The sequence below is a fragment of the Peromyscus californicus genome, unplaced genomic scaffold, assembly GCF_007827085.1.
Source record: "Peromyscus californicus insignis strain IS unplaced genomic scaffold, ASM782708v3 Scaffold_21__1_contigs__length_65335640, whole genome shotgun sequence".
NCBI lineage: Eukaryota > Metazoa > Chordata > Mammalia > Rodentia > Cricetidae > Peromyscus > Peromyscus californicus.
In genome coordinates, this window is record NW_026294514.1 from 61,257,848 (window position 1) to 61,277,211 (window position 19,364).

At 41.8% G+C, this 19,364-nt stretch overlaps 2 protein-coding genes and 1 pseudogene across 2 annotated transcripts; all 3 read right to left on the minus strand.

Annotated features, from left to right (window-relative positions):
• Window positions 1-959: 959 nt before the first annotated feature.
• Window positions 960-2,995, minus strand: LOC128117434 (UDP-glucuronosyltransferase 1A8-like). Its single transcript, XM_052749325.1, has 2 exons — window positions 2,168-2,995; window positions 960-1,043 (listed from the first exon to the last, which is right to left on the minus strand). The coding sequence occupies exons 1-2, from the start codon at window positions 2,924-2,926 to the stop codon at window positions 960-962; spliced, it is 843 nt and encodes a 280-aa protein (XP_052605285.1). The 5' UTR covers window positions 2,927-2,995.
• An 8,839-nt stretch (window positions 2,996-11,834) lies between these two features.
• LOC128117435 (UDP-glucuronosyltransferase 1A8-like) lies at window positions 11,835-12,478 on the minus strand (annotated as a pseudogene).
• A 4,407-nt stretch (window positions 12,479-16,885) lies between these two features.
• On the minus strand, window positions 16,886-17,773 carry LOC128117436 (UDP-glucuronosyltransferase 1A7-like). Its single transcript, XM_052749326.1, has one exon. The coding sequence runs from the start codon at window positions 17,765-17,767 to the stop codon at window positions 16,886-16,888; it is 882 nt and encodes a 293-aa protein (XP_052605286.1). The 5' UTR covers window positions 17,768-17,773.
• Window positions 17,774-19,364: the final 1,591 nt, after the last annotated feature.

Sequence of the window (19,364 nt, forward strand, 5' to 3'; positions counted from 1 at the left end):
GAGTACCAGTGTGTCTGTACGGGTGTGTGTGCAGGTGTGTGACGGTTCCCACAGAGGCCGGAATCAGGAGTTAGCTTCCTGAAGCTGAAGCTAAAGGTGGTTGTGAGCAGTGTGACATGGGTGCTGGGCGCTAACCCTGGGGCCTCTACAAAAGCAGCACCAGCTCTCAACTGCTGAGCTGTCTCTCCAGCTCCAACAACACAGTCTTTAAGTTTTGAGGGAGAATATATCATGGGCATCACCAACACAATTTGGAAATCAGTAAGCGTGAGATCTATAATAAAACTTACTGCAGAGACCATCAATGGAAATACAGGGCTGCCTAGGGGTGTGGCAGAGCTGAGAGGCTGGAAGCAGGCAGAAATAAACATGGAAAACGAAAGCCTGACCAAGATGGAAGTCTGTCAATGAAGAGTAAAGTCCTCCTCAAATAGTGTCAGTGAACCGCAGTCACCGCTCAGCAGCAACTAAACTTAGATGCCTACACTGTGTAGGGTCAAGTTCTCAGAAAAATATTGTCAACCTTAGAGGAATTTAAAATGCTCACATAGGAGATGGTGTAAACATTCTGATATTTAAGTCTTGGAAACAGCAGTATGTGTTAAAATTCAGAAAGTTTCAAAGAAAAAGCTAACATTGAAAGTGAAGGGAAAAGTTAACCAATTTGGGCGACCCAAAACAAAAACCATGTCAATTAAAAGATAAACAGCCATAGAGCCAGAGAGGAGACTCAGCTGTTAGGAGGATTGGCTGCTTTTCCAGAGGACCCAAGTTCAGTTCCCAGTGTGTAATTCCAGTTCCGGGTATCTGATGCCCTCTTCTGGTGCCTTATGGGGACTGCATGCATATGATACCCATACATAAAGACAAAACACCTTACTCATAAAAATTTAAAGATAAACACCTAAGTAAAAAAGTGAGCACATATTTGAATGGCTAAGTGTTAATATTTCTGAACTCTAGAGGTTGGTAGCAATGGGAAAGATGGGAAACGGATGCCAATGTGTAATGTACCAAGGAGGAAATGTAAATCGCCCAACTGCCTACCGAAACAGATAGAGAACATTGAAACAGCTACACAGAATTTTTCATCACCAAAACTGACAAAAGTTTAAAAGCTGGACAAGATCCAGAGCAGAAGAGGGCATGGAAAATGAGAACTCTCACATACAGCTGACCGAATGATGAAGTCGCTCAGAGATCGGAAAGCAATTATCCAAATGCACTGAACTGTGGTGTGTGCACACCTAGACCTAGGCACTCTGCTCCGAGTCTCTCACTGTGCTGCTGAGACAAAGAGCAGGATTAGGACACGCTCTGTGTCTAAGAAAGGACTAAGGAACAGGCTGTGGTGGCACACACCTTTAGTCCCAGCACTGGCAGAGGCAGAGGCAGGCAGAAGGCAGCCTGGCTTATAGAGTGAGTTCCGGGGGTGCACAGAGAACACTTATATTAAAAACAAAAAAAAAGAGAAAAGAAAAAAGAAAGAAAGAAAGGGCTGAGGATGACTGGCCCCATCTAGAATTAAATATCTACCAATATTTGTGGGTTAGAAGGACATTTAAAACAACCCACTTGTCATTCCAGGGTATGGGAGAAGTTGGAGAAGAGAGAGAAGGGGTGGATTTGGTCAAAGTACATTTTATACATATATGAGAGTCTCAAATAAAAAAATTTAAAAATAATTTGTAAGAGAATATGATAAATTTACTGTTGTGAGGCCGATCACTTGCTGGAAGGTGAAAAAGGAAGATGAAGACCTTACATCCAGGCTGACGCTGGGGCTTATTTTAAGAAAATCGTTCTGAATGTTTAGAATTACACATACTATTTGTGAAGCAATTCCCCGAAACTGAGCCTTTTTAAAAAGAGGTAGAATACAAGAATGAACAAAATGAAGCTTCATTTCTTACTGTGTTTCTCACTCTGTCTCAAAAAACAATAACAAATGCACCCTGGTGGTTCTAAGAGCGTCAGCGGTGCACACACCTGTCAGTAAGCAAGGTAACAAGGTGCACTGCTGCACGATTGTGTGAATGTCAAGGACTGTTGGAGCAAAATAAAACCAAAAATGACAAGTGTAAATGACAACCCACAGCTCAGCAAGGAATCATTTTGTTGTCCAAAGCCAGCTCTCTCTTCGTGTGCTAAAGGAGAGACAACATACCTTGGAAAGTGGCCTTCCCTGGTGACAGTTGATCCCTCCAACAAAGACCATGTTGGGCATCACAGGTCTGGGGAAATTCAACACAAAATCTGTGTGGAACAACCAAATGGCCACCTGGCTGAAGAGGTCATCCATAGTCACTGGGGTCTGGAGAATTTCAGAGGCAATGTCTGTAGCAGTTTTGAAAAAATAGGGGCAAAATGCACGCTCCTTCACATAAGTGAGAAAGTTCCACACTCTCTCTGTGAAAGTCATGGTGTCTGTGAGTTTTGAGAGAATTCTGGGAACATAAGAAGGAGGGCTGGGGCACTGGGCACCCTCTTCAAGATAGTGACAAAATATTCCCCTACTGGAGACCACGGACGGGAGGGAAAAGTACTTGGCCACAGTTAAGCCACACACATCGAAAGGATCCAGAAACACAGCATCAAAAGAACTCTGCTTCAAGTACTCCACTAACTTCTTGTCGTTAAACAAACTCCTACAGTGTGAGAACAATATTTCAAAGAAACCTTTGCCTGAGTTCTTTAGCAGAGAAAACATTCCTACTTCTTGAGTTTTCCATTGATTGTGAGCAAAAAACTTGAAATGGTGGTTCAAATCTTCCAGAGTGTAAGAAACGGAGTAAGTTTTCATTGTAATATTCAGTGATTTTCCCAGTTGCCAACTCACCTCTGGCACGACTACCACCACCTGATGCCCCCTGTGGATGAGTTTCTCCACAACCATCCGCATGGTGAACCAGTGGCTCCCATCCATGGGCACCACCAGCAGCCTGCCTGCCTGGGCAAAGCCAGAGGTCTGCAGCAGACACACACAGAGAAGAAAGGAGGTCATCAAAACTGCAGAAGCCATGGGAGAAGCACCGTCCAAGGCAATTCAGGGCCTATGACTATGACTCTGAGCTCTCCTACTTTAGGGAGAGTAAGCCAGAAAGCCACCGTCTTGAGGAGGGCGTGTAAGAAAGCACACTCCCTGACAATGACTGCCTTTTAAGAACAATAACAATCGAGCCATGATCGAGATACCTACTTGTTTGTTTTCCAGATAAGAAGGGTTTGTGAGCTTTTCCTTGGGCAGAATCACACAACATGAGTTTAGAAATAGTTGTGAAGAAATGTGCTTGACCCTGAGGAGTCCAAAGGGTTTCACAAAAGGAAGCAAGCTTCAAAGACCCTTACATTTCTAGAATTGGTCTCAAAGGAAAACCTGGACACTTCCTTTAGGGCACCAGACTATGTTCCAAAAGGATTTGCTGCGTCTGCTTCCAAGGCCTAGGGGAAGGGTCCTTAGCCTGGTCCCACCCGGTCAGTGGTTAGAAACAACTCTGCCAGATGAGCAATGCTGCTTGTCTTGGTGCATGTGCCGTAGAATTCTTGTTCCACCCCTGAACTCCCTGGGAGCTGTGGATTGCTAAAATGAGATAGGCAACTATCTTATGGACCACTCCAGGGACTTGATGGCATGTGACTGCCACCTCTTTCACATTTCCCTTTCACATGTTCAATGCAGGGACAGTCACATATTCTAAAGAGAGGTCGGGACCTCTGCTGTGGGTTTCCCCAAAGGGTCTATGTATTTTTGTCCCACATTCCCTTGAGCATTCCTTATAGTCAGGGCATGTGATTTCCTTATGTGTTCATCCTATTTGCACAGTACCCAACTATGGTTTGTTCAGAGAAGAACAAAAAGTGGGTTTTTTTTTTTTTAGACTCAACCGTATTATGCAAGTTTTCTATATACTTTCATGGTAACTCAATGACATATGTCAGGTAATACACTGAGGCACATTTAGCGAGGAATTTTATAGCCAGCCAGAGGCATGATCCTTGTTAGTACCACAACATGGTCCCCTTTTACCTTAAATGTCACTGTGAATAGATATTTACTGAGTCAACTATTTTTCTTGGTGACTGGAGAACACTCAGGTGATCATCTTTGAAGATTAAAAATAGCTAGGGTGCCATGCCTTTAATCACTGTACTAGGGAGACAGAGGCAGGTGGATCTCTGTGAGTTCAAGGCCAGGCTGGTGGACACAGTGAGTCCCAGGACAGCTGGAGCTACATAATAGACCCTGTCTAAAAGAAAGCAAAATGGCTAAGGTGATAATCTATATGACTTTGGTATGGGAAGATTCAGGCTCTACTCCTCCCCCAGAAAAATAAACTAACAACTCTCCAGGACCTCATTTTGAAAGCTTAACAACTGAAAACAAGTCCAATCGGCACGAGTGGTTCCCAGAACTTAATGAAATTCAAATAAGAAAGAAAGGACAATTGTCTTACTCAGGTCATGCCACCCAACCCCTGTTCCCCAATCAGGGCAACGCTGATAAAGAGATCATTTACCCTGAGCACAGACCTACTGGCAGAGAAGTAAGTTGGCACTCATAATACAAAGTCCCTAGTGTTATCAGAGTTCCTAGGAGGGCTGCCCCTAGAGATATCTCTGGGGCTTGGGAGTCACTAGGAGAAAGGGCATGATCATGCCACATAGGGTGAAAGAGAATGACAGAAAGGAAGTGAAGGTCTTAGTTACCTGTACATGGATCACCATGGCACCTTATCCCTGCCAGCTATGGAACCTGTCCAGAGATAACAGCTAAATCCCAGCCCATCTACAAAACCAGCCGGGTCACCTTCATAGGCATAGGAAGACATCCAAGTCACTTATTATACTTCTGTGTTTCTACTCCTTCTCAGAGTGTAGTCTGACTTCTCTGCATAGACAAGGAGAGGTCTCCCTGTCTACTTTAGAAGAGTGTGGAGGATGGCTATGATGGTTCTTCCTACTTGTCAACACGATCAGATCTCGAACCATCCAAGAACTAAGCTGCTGGCCATAGTTGTGAAGGCTCTTCTTCATCAGGCTATTTGGAATGGGAAGATGCACCTTGAACATGGTGGCACCTTCCAGTGGCAGTCCAGGTAAAGGAGTCCCGGGGGGGGGAGGTTTTGCCTTTTGCCTTGTTGCCTTCATGACCCTCCGAACAGTTTATCCTGTTGCTGCCAATGCCACTACATTCCTTTCCTGCTATCAGAACTCAGCTTCACCAGGCTTCCAACATGGACTGAAGACCAGTGGCTCACCAGGGATAGATCTTCTAGGACTTCAATGCCACCTGAAGACTTGTTAGGTACACAACCTCATGGGCTGAGACTTAACCAAGTTCTCGGGCTCTCCAGTGTAAAGACAGCCATTATTAGATTACTGGGACTGTACTATGTAAGCCAATGTAATAAACCCCCATATATTTGTCCTATCAGTTCGGTTACCTAGTAGTAACTAGTCCTGCTCCACTCCAGAAGCATTATAAGGCATCTGTTCTATTCAGCTAAAACCCCTGATTAATGTTCCTGGGCAGACAGGAAATCTGTTGATCCTATAGATCTCAGAGACCCAAAGGGCATATTCATGCTTAATCAGGAAAGTCAATCAGAAGTTCCCTTCAGTCAAAAAGACACCAAATGGTCCTGCACAGGCAGAGAGACCCCCACTCCTCACACTTCATGGACGCACAGTAGATACACCTCAGGAGCTCAAAGCCATTCAACTCAGGCAAAAGTCTATACCACATCTCCTACTTGATGAAAAGGTTTTTTTTTTCAATTACACATTTATAAGAAGGTAGCCTCTGGCCCCACATTTATTGAGCGGCAACTCTGCTGAACTCTTGAGTTGAGCCTTCAGCCATGCCCAAGATCTTAAACAATGACATCGACCGGCCAAGGACTAGATCTTGAAAACAGATTAAACAGAAGTTGTGACAGTGCCTAGGCAGCAGTTCCACATGGTAGCAACCTCCAGGCAGCACCATCTAACAGCAAAGCCTCCAGCAGCCCCACCCAGCATCATCATGGAAGCAGCATGCATCTTAGTCTACTAGGAAGTTCACAAGAAGCCCTTCTTGCTCAGGGAGTACAGTGGCCCTTCCAGAGTTACAGACTAGAATGAACAGCAAAGGTCTGTTGCTGCCAAAGAATATGTGTCGGGAGGAGTTCAAAGCAGCAGGTTTTTTTTTTTTTTTTTTCAGCACAAGGACATGGATATTATAAAAAATCAAAGACCTGTGACACACCTGAAGGAAACTAATAAAACTGTAATGGGGGCACCGGAGAAATCGAGATCCATGAAATGACAAGAATTCAGAACAAGAGTCATGAAAATGTTCAACAAACTGTCAGAATAGAGGAAGCAACATTGAATGACAGCAGGCAAAAGGCAGAAGCCGTGCAACAGACACCAGGAAGTCAGACGACAAGTACTTTACCGGCAGGTTTGCCCAAGCAGAGGATCAGCAAACTGAAGTACGGAGTAGCTGAAGCTGTCTAGATACAGAGCAAGAGGATGAGACATCTCTACAGGAACGGCAGGACTTTCCCAAGAGACCAATCTGCCATATGACAGGTGTTGAAGAAAGAAAAAAAAAAAGGAAACATGTTCACCTGAACCAAATACACCAAGGCACACTCTGAAGATAGTGAGCGATCCTGAGAACAAGAAGAGGTATGTGGTAGTTTGAAGAAGAATAGCATGCATAGGCTCATATATTTGATTGCTTAGTCACCAGGGAGTAGAACTGTTCGAGAAGGACTAGGGGGTGTGGCCTTGTTGAAGGAAGTATGTCACTGGGGGTGGTCTTTGAGGTTTTCAAAAGACCATGCTAGGTCCAGTCTCTATCTGTCTGTCTGTCTGTCTGCCTGCCTGCCTATCTATCTACCTACTATCTATCTATCTATCTATCTATCTATCTATCTATCTATCTATCTATCTATCTATCTATTATCTGTGAATCAGGATGTACCTCTCAACTACTTCTTCAGCACCATGTCTGCCACGCCTGCTGCCATGCTCCTCACCATGATGATGATGGACTAAACTCTGAAACTACAAGCACTCAATTAAAAGCTTCCTTTTATAAGAGTTGCCTTCATCATGGTTCCTCTTCACAGCAATAGAGCAATGACTAAGACTGTGAAAACAAAACACACACAAAAGAGTATGAACACTACTCACTGTTAGCAGACTTCTCAGGACATTCCCCACAGCCCAGGAGAGAACAGAAAGATGTATTCAAGGTATTGGGAGGGGAGCATATTAGCCAAGAATATTTTATCTAGCAAGTTATTTTTTTATAAACGATTGAGAGAGCCAAGGTGTGGTGGCACATGTCTATAATTCTAGTGCTCAGTTTTAGCTCAACCTAGGCTGCACAATGATCTGGCCTGAAAAACAGTGAACAATGAAGAATAAAACTCACATAAACAAATGCTTGGGGAATTCACCACTAGACCTGATGAAAGGTGATAATGTTCTTTAACCTGAGAAGGCTACAAACTGATTATTGCACATCACAAACCCTAATGGTAAAGGCGAAATGTCTGCATTTACAACGCTCTAGGTCTGTCAAGATGGAGTGTGCAGCAGATTTACTCCTCTTATCAGGGATAAACTATAAAGCCATGAATAACGTGTACCTAAAATAAGCTGGGAATTAAACACACCACAAAATACTCAAACTCAAATCTAAAAATGGCAAAGCAAAACAGAGGCAGCAAGAAATTAGGAACAATGAAGGTATTGTCTCCAAAATTAGAAAGCAACTAGCAGAGCGGTAGTAGTTCTGTGCCTATCTAGAATTACTCTGGGGACCATGGAAGGCAGTGCCATCCTGCACTTGTGGTCCTGGGAGCTATGAGAAAGCAGACTGAGCAAGCCATGAGGAGCAAGCTTGGAAGCAGCATCCTTCCACGGCTTCTGCATCAGCTCCCACCTCCAGGTTCCTGCCCTGACTTCTTCGGTGATGTAAGCTGAAAGAAACTCTTTCCTCCACAAGTTGTTTTGGTCATCATATTTTATCATAGCAATAGAAACCTTAACTAAGACAGCATCTATATCACAAGACATGGAATTTTTCCCCCTAAGATCTCAAAAAGAGTAAGAATGCTCATTCTTCCCCTTTCCGGCCAATATAATATTAGAAGCTGTTGCCAAATACATTAGGTAAGAGAAATAAGCACAGCATCCCATAGAAAGAAGAACTGAAACTGTCAGTGTTTGCTGATTTCATAATACAGAAATCCCCACACATTCCACCACCAGAAAGAGAAACGTGCTAGAACCAATGAAGGAAGACAGTAATAATACAAGACACAAGGTCAGCCACTAAATAGCAGTAGTGTCCTTCACACTAACTGCAAACTACACAAAAAAATAATTCAGAGAAAATTCCATTTATAGTAATTACACCCCTTCCCAAGAAGATACTTAGGAATAAATTTAATCAAAGAGATAAAAAGTCTACACCTTGAATATTAAAAAACACTGAAAAAAATCCTAAAGAGGCTACAAACATGGAAACAAAAAAGATAGCCTGTGCTTTCGATTATACGAATTGATATTGCTGCAGTGTCCATAGTACTCGAGTGATACACAGATTCAATGTGCTGCCTATAAATGCACCAAAGGCTTTCTTCACAGACATGGAACAGCAATCCATATATTTGTTTTAATTGCAAAAGAGCCCATTGGTCCTACGTAATCCTGGGCAACACAAACAAGAACAAAGATGGAAGCATTATACTAGGCAACTATACTACAAGGAGTTGTAATTTGGGGCAATTTATTCAGTTTCATCATATGCAAAATGGGTGTCTTAATTTTGCTGTCCTGCATACAATTGCTTAGGATAACACTGAGAACATGGTTCTCGCCCAATACATGTTATGTTTTGTTATATCTAATTTGCAAATTCTCCATAAGAGAACAATTCACCTATCTGAATACAATTGTTCATGGAAAGCTCCCAACATGAGGTTAAGCGTGACATCTACTCAAACCATTCTGAAGAGGCCTGGATGTGTGGTTATTCCCATTAACACCATGGAGGTGGGAAACAGCTGTGTTAGACAAGGCACTGTCCATCTGACCAGGGCTACCAGGGATTCATTGCTGTATTGTAGACAGTTTTTTTGTGTTGGAATTTCATCTGGATTCAGCAGGATGTTCTGAAAGCTTCTTACAGATATGCAAGTTTCAGATATGGGTGACATAGGGAATCAGTACTGGGTGGCTCTAGAAACCATCTTCTCAAACTGTTAATGACCTTCAAACATACCTCAAGTCACCCTACTGACTCTGTCAGACCTAACTTAATCATCCACACACTGTGGGAACCCCACTGCTCCTTACTGACACTGAAAGCCCATAGAAATAGAACTGAATTATGAATAAGCAATTAGCAAATAATTCAGACTTCTGTCCACATGTCCATGCATCTTGTCTGGCAAGTCCCTTTGGATTCATCACAAGAATACCAAGTCTGGTGGCCCCAGAATCTAACTTAGACCATGAGCCTTCCTCTCTACGGAGCCTTCTGAGGACAAACCCTTAGGCACAGCCTCCTATGCCGACCATTTGCATTCATCCAGCAAGTGTGTTCCAAGTTCCAGGCAGGTTCTGGAGATGTGGCAGTATGAAGCCAACTGTGGTTCCTGCATGAGGGAGTTAAAAACGTGGGGAGTGTAGACACTGTGGGGGAGATTAGTGGATGAATTCATTAGCTATGATTGTGATACAAACGTTAAAATATGTCTCCAGGGAACCATGTGGTTTGAAGGGGTGGCCTTCTCAGGGGGTCTTGGAAAGTTTCCCAAAGGTATATCATTAGAACCAGAATCAAATGATAAGTGAGTTTTGGAAAAATGTTTGTGGGAGAAAGAGGATTTCACAGAGGAAACAGGAGTCAGAAAGACCCCAAGGAAAAGTGGACTGTGGTGGCTTGAGAGACTGGGAAATATTGTGGAATAATTTTTTTGTACACTGCGAAGATTTGCCACTGATTGGTTTAATAAAAAGCTGAACAGCCAATAGCTAGGCAAGATTTTGGGGGCAGAGAAGACGCTGGCAAGAAGAAGGGAGTTGCCAGCCAGATGCAGAGGAAACATGACATGTAGGAGATGAGGTAACAAGCTATGAGTCACATGGCAGCACATAAATTAATAGAAATGGGTTAAGTTTTAAGAGCTAGTTAGAAACAAGCCTAAGCTATCAGCTGAGTTTTTATAATTAATAATAAGTCTCCATGTCATGATTTGGGATCTAGCTGGCGGGACAGAAAAATCCTCTTACAGGGAAAAGGCAGCATGGCTGGGACACAGATGTATAGTGACGAGCAGGAAAGACAGGCAGGATGTGAACGGAGCTTTGGCAACTACATCAAGGATAAGAGCTCAGAGGCTAACACTTGTCCAGTTGATGCATGCCTGGTGTTGTGTGTCATTGTTTCTTCAGGAATGCTGAGAAGGAAAAAAAACACCTGGTGATGTTTCTCATTACCAGATCAATCTCAGAATCACTGAAAATGAAACACCTGCATCAGGGCATCTTCTAATGAGACTAAGACTGTCCCAAGTATACAACACCTCCTATGACATGTGCTAGTACAATGTACACTCACTTCCAGTGTAGAGGAACAGGTTCCACACCACCATGTGAGAGCAATATGATAAACTACAATGAGACTGTTCTGCAAGATGCCAGCCCAGTTATTGCAAAACATTGTAGCACTTTTGCAAGTTTGAAAAATATTTTGAAGGTTGAAAGATGGAATTCACTGGAAGGCAACCATATTGATTGTTACTGGAGCCAATGGGGAATTCCACATGGAGGAAAGAGACTGGACTCAACTGTTGAAGTATTATTTTTAAAGAAAAGAACCTTATCTATAATAAGAATTTTTCACCCTCAAAATCAACAAAACCTTAAAAGTTGGACAATATCCATAGCAGAAGAAGACATGGAAAAATGAGAACTCTCATAAACAGATGATCAAATGGTTTGAAAGCAATTAGCCACATGCACTAAAATGTGGTGTGTGCATCCCCAGACCCAGTCACCCTGCTCCTGGGTCACTGTGCTGCTGAGATAATAGCAGGATTAAGAAATGCTCTCTCTTTAAAGGACTGGGATGATTATTCCAAGCTGGAGCTAAATATCTATCAATATTATTTGGTTAAAAAGGAAAAGATACGTCTAAAACAACACAGTGGTGGTATAAGAGTATGAGGAGTTGGAAAGGATGGAGTTGGGAGGGGTGGATTTGATCAAAATGAATTGTATGCATGTATGAGATTATCAAACACAAAATAAAAAATATATTTTAAGAGAGAAGCTGTAACATTTTCTACTGAAATGAAAAGGCAGCTATCAGTTACTAGAGAACATAAAATGAAAGTAAAGAACCTTATGTCCAGACTAATGCTAGCTTTTACTTTAATGAAATTGTTACAATTTATATTACTATACATATTATTTATAAAATAATATCCCCACCACAAACTGAGAAATACAAAACTTTTCATAGTGTTGTCAACAGGATAGGGCATGCAAACAGCAAAAGGAAATGTTTCATTTCTTAATTTTTTTTTCATTTTCCCCAAAACAATACTAAAATGCATCTTGGAGATTATATGCTAGAGTATCAACCATACATGCACACATATCAAAAAGCACAGATTTATAAAATGCAGTAATGCATCACCAAATGAATGGCACAAGACCAGGAAGAAACTTCAAACATGACAACTCACAGTTCAGTAAGGAAAGCTTTGATTAACAGTTTATGATCAGCTTATTCTTCATGTTCTGAAGGAGAGAGAACATACCTAAGCCAGTGTCTTTCCCTGGCAGCAGTTGATTCCTCCAACAAAGATCATGTTGGGCATCACAGATCTGGGATAGTCCAAAACAAAGTCTGTGTGTAACAACCAAATGGATGTGTGACTGAAGAGATCATACACTGTGATAGGTATTTGGAGAACTTCAGAGGCAAATTCTATGGGTGTTTTGAGAATACAGGGGCAAAATAATTGCTCCCCCAAGTGGATAAGTTGGTTGAGCAGTCTTTCATTGAAAGTCATAACATCAAAGAAGCCAGAGGGAAGTCTAGGAATGTAAGGAACAGGAGTGGGGCACCGGGCACCTTCTCCAAGATAGTGGCAAAATACTACTCTGGTGAAGACCACAGACGGGAGTGAAAAGTACTTGGCAGCAGTTAAGTCACATACATCAAAAGGATCCAGAAACACAACATCAAAAGAACTCTGCTTCAAGTACTCCCCTAGCTCTTGTCATTAAACAAACCCCTACAGTGTGAAAACAACAATTTGAAAAAGTCAGTTGATTAACCCATTACTAGAGAAAACAGCCTTTGTTTCCAAGGTCTCCATCGGGTACCAGCAAAAACCTTGAACTCTCCATCCAGATCCTCCAGAGTGTGAGAAGGATAGACATAAACAAGGTCATAGGGTTGTTTTTATTTTAGATGTGTGGTTGTGCTGTTTACAAGCTCTTTATCAACAGCCCTGCATGACCACATATGTGTTTGTATGTGTCTAAGCATGGTGTGTGAATTAGTGTGTTGTGTGTGAGACTGAAGGTAGTGATGGTTCTCTCTCTCTCTCTCTCTCTCTGTGTGTGTGTGTGTGTGTGTGTGTGTGTGTGTGTGTGTGTGTGTGTGTATGTGTGACTAAGTGTGTGGGATGTGAATGAGTGTGACATGTGCCCAGGTATATGACCCAACAACTCAACTTCTTGCTGGTGAGATTACAGAACAAAAAGGTATTTAAGAACAGTCAGCACAGTCTTGTTCACAAAAATAAAAGCTGGTAAACAAGTAAATATCACTAATGATCACTGAATATGAGGACAATCAGTGAAAATACTGTAATGTTATCTGCCATTGTCCATGGCATATTATAGCAGATGACAAATAATTCAGATGTCAACCTAGCAGATGAATAACTCTCTGAAGGAGGAACCTGTTTCAAGCAAGGTTTATGGGGCCATTGACTCTGAAAACTGGTTGCTTCTGTCTGTAATGTCACATGTGCAAAAACAGCTGTGGAATCTCCCTATTACCGTGCATTTTCATCTAATGTGTACCTGTAATCTCATGATTACATCTCAACCTTATGGTTATTTGTTCTGTAGACTGTCTAAAGATAATTTCTTCTTAAGCTGTATAATATTTATGAATGAAAATAATACCAGGATATTTTTCATAGCTCAGGGTGACATAGGAAAATAATATTCTCAGCTACAAAGACAGGTTTTTACACAATTAGCTGATTTAAGACCTCAGAGCAAATTCAAAGTAGACTATTTGCCGCCTGCAAATAAACTGTAAAAGGACAGATTCCCAGGTGTCTTGTTTGAACCAAGGTCAGGCATAAAGCAACTTTGGTGCCAGTTCCCCAGTAGCTCAACTCTGGCTGATAACATTAAAGACATAACTCCCTGCAGAAATTGTCTCAGCATCTGACTCCTAGATGCACGAACTCCTAATCTAAGTTTTATGAGGCAAGAGTAAAAGTTCAACCAACTAACTATTTATGTTTAGGTCCTGGGGTGATTTTAAGGTCACTGTCCCTCCAGAAACTGGGGAGCACCTGAGCACTACAGGCCTTCTGCCTGCTCACCAGGGATCTTGGCTGACAGTCATTCCCAGCCATGCTGGCTGCCTGGTCGGTCAGCACAACATTCCAAGTCCTAGAGACCCTGTGATTTCACGTGTGTTATCAGAATGGCTCTGCTTCTTATTGTATTCTCAAAAAATGCAATGTGACCCTCAAAATGTAACTCATATATTATCCAGGGCTTTCTGTATATATATATATATACAAACTAGGTAAGAAAGAAATTTTCAAGATGGAGGAATAAAGAAAGTTAGCAAAAAATGGGTGTGTTCCTTCCTTACCCCTCAAATAGAAAAGTTTAGTTCTCATTAATATCATAGATTATTTTGCATACCCTTGATGTGGTCTTGGAGCAGGCACTCTAAAGACCATGAAAGTTACCAATAAATGAAGATGTCAAATCTGTTAATTTTTGGATTTGACCATGTCTAACTTAATGGCAAGTGAAACACTAGGAAAAGAACTTCGATTATCTTTATGACTTACAGATTATCTACTCTTCCAATACCTATTCAATATAGTACTTGAAGTCTTAGCTAGAGCAATAAGGCAACTGAATAAGATCAAGGGGATACCAATTGGAAAGGAAGATGTCAAATGGCCTTTATTTGCAGAAGATGTGATAGTGTACATAAGTGACCCTAAAAATTCCACCAGGGAACACTTACAGCTGAATAACACAGCAGCAAAGGAGCAGGATATACAATCAGAAAATCAGCAGTCCTCCTGTATACAAATGACAAACACACTGAGAAAGAAATCAGAGGAACAGCACCATTCACAATAGCCTCAAACAATACCAAATGTCTTGTGGGAAACTCTAACAAGGTAAGTGAAAGACTGCTATGATAAAAACGTCAAGTCTTTGAAGAAACAAATTGAAGAATATAATAGAAGATGGAAAGATCTCCCATGCTCATGGTTTTGTAGGATTAACACAGTAAAAATTACCATCTTATCAGAAGCAATCTACAAATGCAATGCAATCCCCATCAAAATAATAAAACACAATTCTTCACAGACCTTGAAAGGACAATTCACAACTTTATATGGAAACACAAATCCCACCAGAACTAAAAATCCTGAATAGTAACAGAATGACAGTAAGTCTTACCATTCCTGATCTCAAGTTAAGCTACAAAGCTATAGTATTAAAAACAGCATGGTATTGGTATAAAAACAGACACTTTGGTCAGTAAAAACAAATGGAAGACCTGGACAAAAACCCACACATCTATGAAGATGTGTTTATGATAAACAATGCAGAAATACACACTGAAAAAATATACAGAACATCTTCAAAGGATGGGGCTGTCAAACTGGATGGCTGCATGTAGAAGAATGAAAATAGATTCATACCTATCACCCTGCAAAAAGCTCAACTCCAAATGGATCAAAGACCTAAACATAAAACCAGATACATCAAACCTGGCAGAAGAGAAAGTGGGGAATAGCCTTGAGCACATAGGCTCTTGAACAGACTTCCTGAACAGAACCCAGTGCAATGCAGAGGAAACTTCCTGTAATATATGAAGGCAATCCTAAAGAAGTCTCCAAATAATGAGGGAGAGGGAAACTCTACTGGCCATATCTTGACACCAAACTAAGCTCTCTTTTTTGTGAATGATTCTCACCCAATACAGTTGTTGGTCAAAGCGGTCCATGGAAATTCCCATACAACCCAGGCTGTTGCCAAGAGAATAGGTTGCCCGCCACAAACTAACAATAAGACCCCATTGCTGAAGAAAACATCCACACAACTCATTGAGCATGGAGAAGTTGATCTGGTACCTATATCAAACTTTCACCCCAGGTTCTAGTGTCTATGACATGGAAACATACTCTGAGGCCACCAAAAGAGAACAGGAAGCAACAAACCAAATACAAATCCTTTGACCTATAATCTGTCTTGACTGCAAAATACACTAAAGTGGGACAGGGGGTGGTGGTGCACACCTTTAATCCCAGCACATGGAAGGCAGCAGCAGGTTGATCTCTGTGAGTTTGAGGCCAGTCTATTCTAAAGTGAGTTCCAGGACAGGCTCCAAAGCTACATAGAGAAACCCTGTCTCGAAAAAGCAAGCAAGCAAACAAATAAAAACACTTTTTAGGGCAATGGGGGCAAAAAATCTTGTGGGAGTAACCAAAAGATGTCTGATTTTAATTAAGTCCTACTTAATGAGATGGAATCCATACTTGACACTGCCTGGGTGACCAAGAACCAGAGTCTATAAATCCAGACAGCTAGGATAAAACCCAATACGCCTGTTCTTAAAGGAAAAAGTAACACTTAAATGACTCATAATGATATTCTTCTATACTCATGGATCAGTGCCTTAGTCAGCCATCATCAGAGATGCTTTGCTGGTGGCCTCATGCAACAGATGGGAACAAGTGCAGAGACACACAGAAAGACATTACATAGAGAGACCATGGAACACACAACTCTAAATGAGAGGGCTCTGTCAAATCCCTCCCCGCAGAGCTCAGCAAACTCCAAAGAGAAGCAGAAAGAGTTGGAGTGAAAGAAGGGATGGAGGACACCCTGAGAACGAGGTCCTCTAAAACAACTCAGCAATGCTCATATCATATCAATGATTTTTTAAAATTTGGAAAAACTGCATGTGCACTACTATAGAGTGCAGCCGACAAATAAGGAGGACTGCTTCATGGCTTAAAAAAGTCATTAAACATTTCTAAAAAATAGTAAAATGTAGCTTCAAGTGTTTTTGTCTCTTTAAATCACTTTTTAAGTTAGCATACAGAGTATTCCGTGGCATTTTGGCATTTCTCAGACATTTTGTCTTTTCTGCTTACCCCACTCTTTCTCTAGTCAGCCTTACACTCCATATGTTCTCTTCCTACCCCTGAATGTTCCTCTTTTCTGTTTTCATGGGACATGTCTACCATTATTGTCTCTTTTCCTCCTCAGGAAAGTTTTCTTTGTCCCCTCCCCTTTCTAATTAAATGGCCCCTGCCACACACACACACAAACAAATAGGAAGACATACATAGATATTTAAATTTAGATTGCAGCTTCGAATATGTATGTAATTATGTCACAGGTATATACAGACATATGAATAGGGCACCTATATAGAATTGTTTCCTAATTAGTGAATTGACACAAAACAATTCTCCAACCCAGGAAGAAATTCCATATGCAGTGATATAAACAATAAATTACAGCTCAGTAAAGAATTTCTTTTTTATTGTCCAAACCCAGGGCTCTGATCTCTTCATGTGTAAAACAACAAATAACATACCTTGGAAATTGGCTTTCTTTGTTGGCAGTTGATCCCACCAATGAAGACCATGTTGGGCATCACAGGTCTGGGGAACTCAAAGACAAAGTCTGTGCGTAACAACCAAATGGACACCTGACTGAAGAGGTCATCCATAGTCACCGAAGTCTGGAGAACTTCAGAGGCAATCTCTGTAGCAGTTTTTGAAAAATAGGGGCAAAATGCACGCTCCCCCATGTAGAAGAGATGGTTCCACACTCTCTCCGTGAAAGTCATGGTGTCTGTGAATTTCAAGAGAATTCTGGGAACATAAGACAGTGGACTGGGGCACTGGGCACCTTCTTCAAGATAGTGGCATAATATATCTCTTGCAAAGACCACTGAAGGGAGTGACAAATACTTGGCCACAGTTAAGCCGCACACATCAAAAGGATCTAGAAGCACAGCATCAAAAGAACTCTGCTTCAAGAACTCCACTAACTTCTTGTCATTAAACAAATCTCTACAATGTGAAAATAATAATTCCAAGAAATTTTTAGCTGAGCCTGTCATTAAAGAAAGTAGATTTTGTTCTGAAGTTTTCCATAGAGTGTCAGAAAAATACTTGAACTCCCGGTTCATATCTTCCAGAGTGTGAGAAGTTGAGTACATCTTCACTGTCAAATTCAGGGATTTCCCCAGTTGCCAACTCACCTCTGGCACAACTGCCACCACCTCATGCCCTCTGTGGATGAGTTTCTCCACAACCATCTGCATGGTGAACCAGTGGCTCCCATCCATGGGCACCACCAGCAGCCTGCCTGCCTGGGCAAAGCCAGAGGCCAGCAGCAGACACACACACAGAGAAAGGGAGGCTGGAAGATCTCCAGGAGCCATGGGAAAAGTGCAGCCCAGGATAGTCCAGCTGCTGGGACTCTGAGCTCTTCTAATAGAGCTGGTTGAAACAGTACACGTGAAAACCTACTGCAGTGGATCTATGTATTCGTATGTTTGCAAGTGAAGTTAAATTCAGTGTTAATGATTTACTCAAAAGAGTAATAATTAATGTACTGTATTGGCTTCAAACCTAATCATTGCTTTTGAGATTAAAAAAAAAGGTTTATGATCTTAGTTTCAGAAAGATCATGCCATCTATTGCAGAACCAGTTTTGAAACCATTATGAAACAGTGTGTTTGTATGTTCAAATTCAGAAAAATTAAGAAGCTACTTATAAGGGTCTTCTATATCATTCACAGGCTCAATTGTATTTCATTAGAAGGAAAACTAAGAAAGATAGACAGTGAGTGTCACCCAGAAGAGGTAGAGAATGCTAGAGGTCACAGAAGAGTGAGTTTCTTCCTAACGGGCACATTATGTCAGAAAGGAGAGGCATGGGTCAAATCAACTTTGCTCTGAGTCCATGGATCTGAGAGTTCAGGAGTCTTGACTGACAGGCACTGAGACTTGGGTCTCTGCCCTGCTGTAGGACTCCAGTGAACCAGTATTATATAGCCACTGTCCCTGTCAAAATGGAAACATTCTCTGTGTTAGATCAGTTTCTGTTATTTTAGCAACCTTTCTAAGACAGGATGACTTTCTGAGCCTGGCTTTTAGACAGACACCCAGACAGAAGACAGAAGATGAAGAGCTGAGCCTCTGAAAGCTTGTTGCCTCCAATGATGATGGTCAGATTAAGTTGCTCTATGAACAGTGGCCGGGGGCTCTGCTTTCCTAGGACCAGACAGATCAGAACTTAGGACTTCCACCTTTCACCACAGTTCCAGGAAGGGGCTGATGTTGGACTTAGTCCTGGTGTTGAATAATGAGTCAGCACATGACAGCGTATCCAGTGCATTTGTAAAGAAGTCTCTAACCACGTATTGTTTCTGGCAAACAGTAGTCACAGGAACCATTTGACTTGGGTCTAACACAGTGATGCTCTGAGCCTGCTCTCCACATACAGTGTAAGCACAGTGTTCCATCCCACCTTGCAGACACCAGAAAGTGTGACCTCTGTGCAGAGTCTCACAGAGCAAGGTTATGATGATTTAACCAGAATAGTGTAAGAGTTTCATGGTCTTAACCTTTCTATACTGTCATGCATATCTTGAAGCTAATTTCTGTGTGTGACATAAAGGTATAATTTCAAGTCTTCTCTCATGTAGAACCAGGCCTTACATTTCTGTATGGTTTGTAGACCTGAACATAAACCATATAACAAGCATAAGAACATTTACTGCAAATGTATATCTCCCTTACTGCAGCTACAATTCACACAGCACAGCACCAGAAGGAGTGAGTGTCCCAGGCCTATGGTGTGAATAAGAAAAAGTGAATCCAGAAGTACTCATGAAGTTTCCCTAGCCTTCCAAGACCCTTCCCAGCATGCTCAGGCCCCCTGCTCAGGCCTGAGCTGCACACAGCTGGAGTCTCCAACCCATGGGGGCCAGAGTCTCTTTGGCTTCTTTTCTCCTGGTGGGTTGTGGGCTCTCT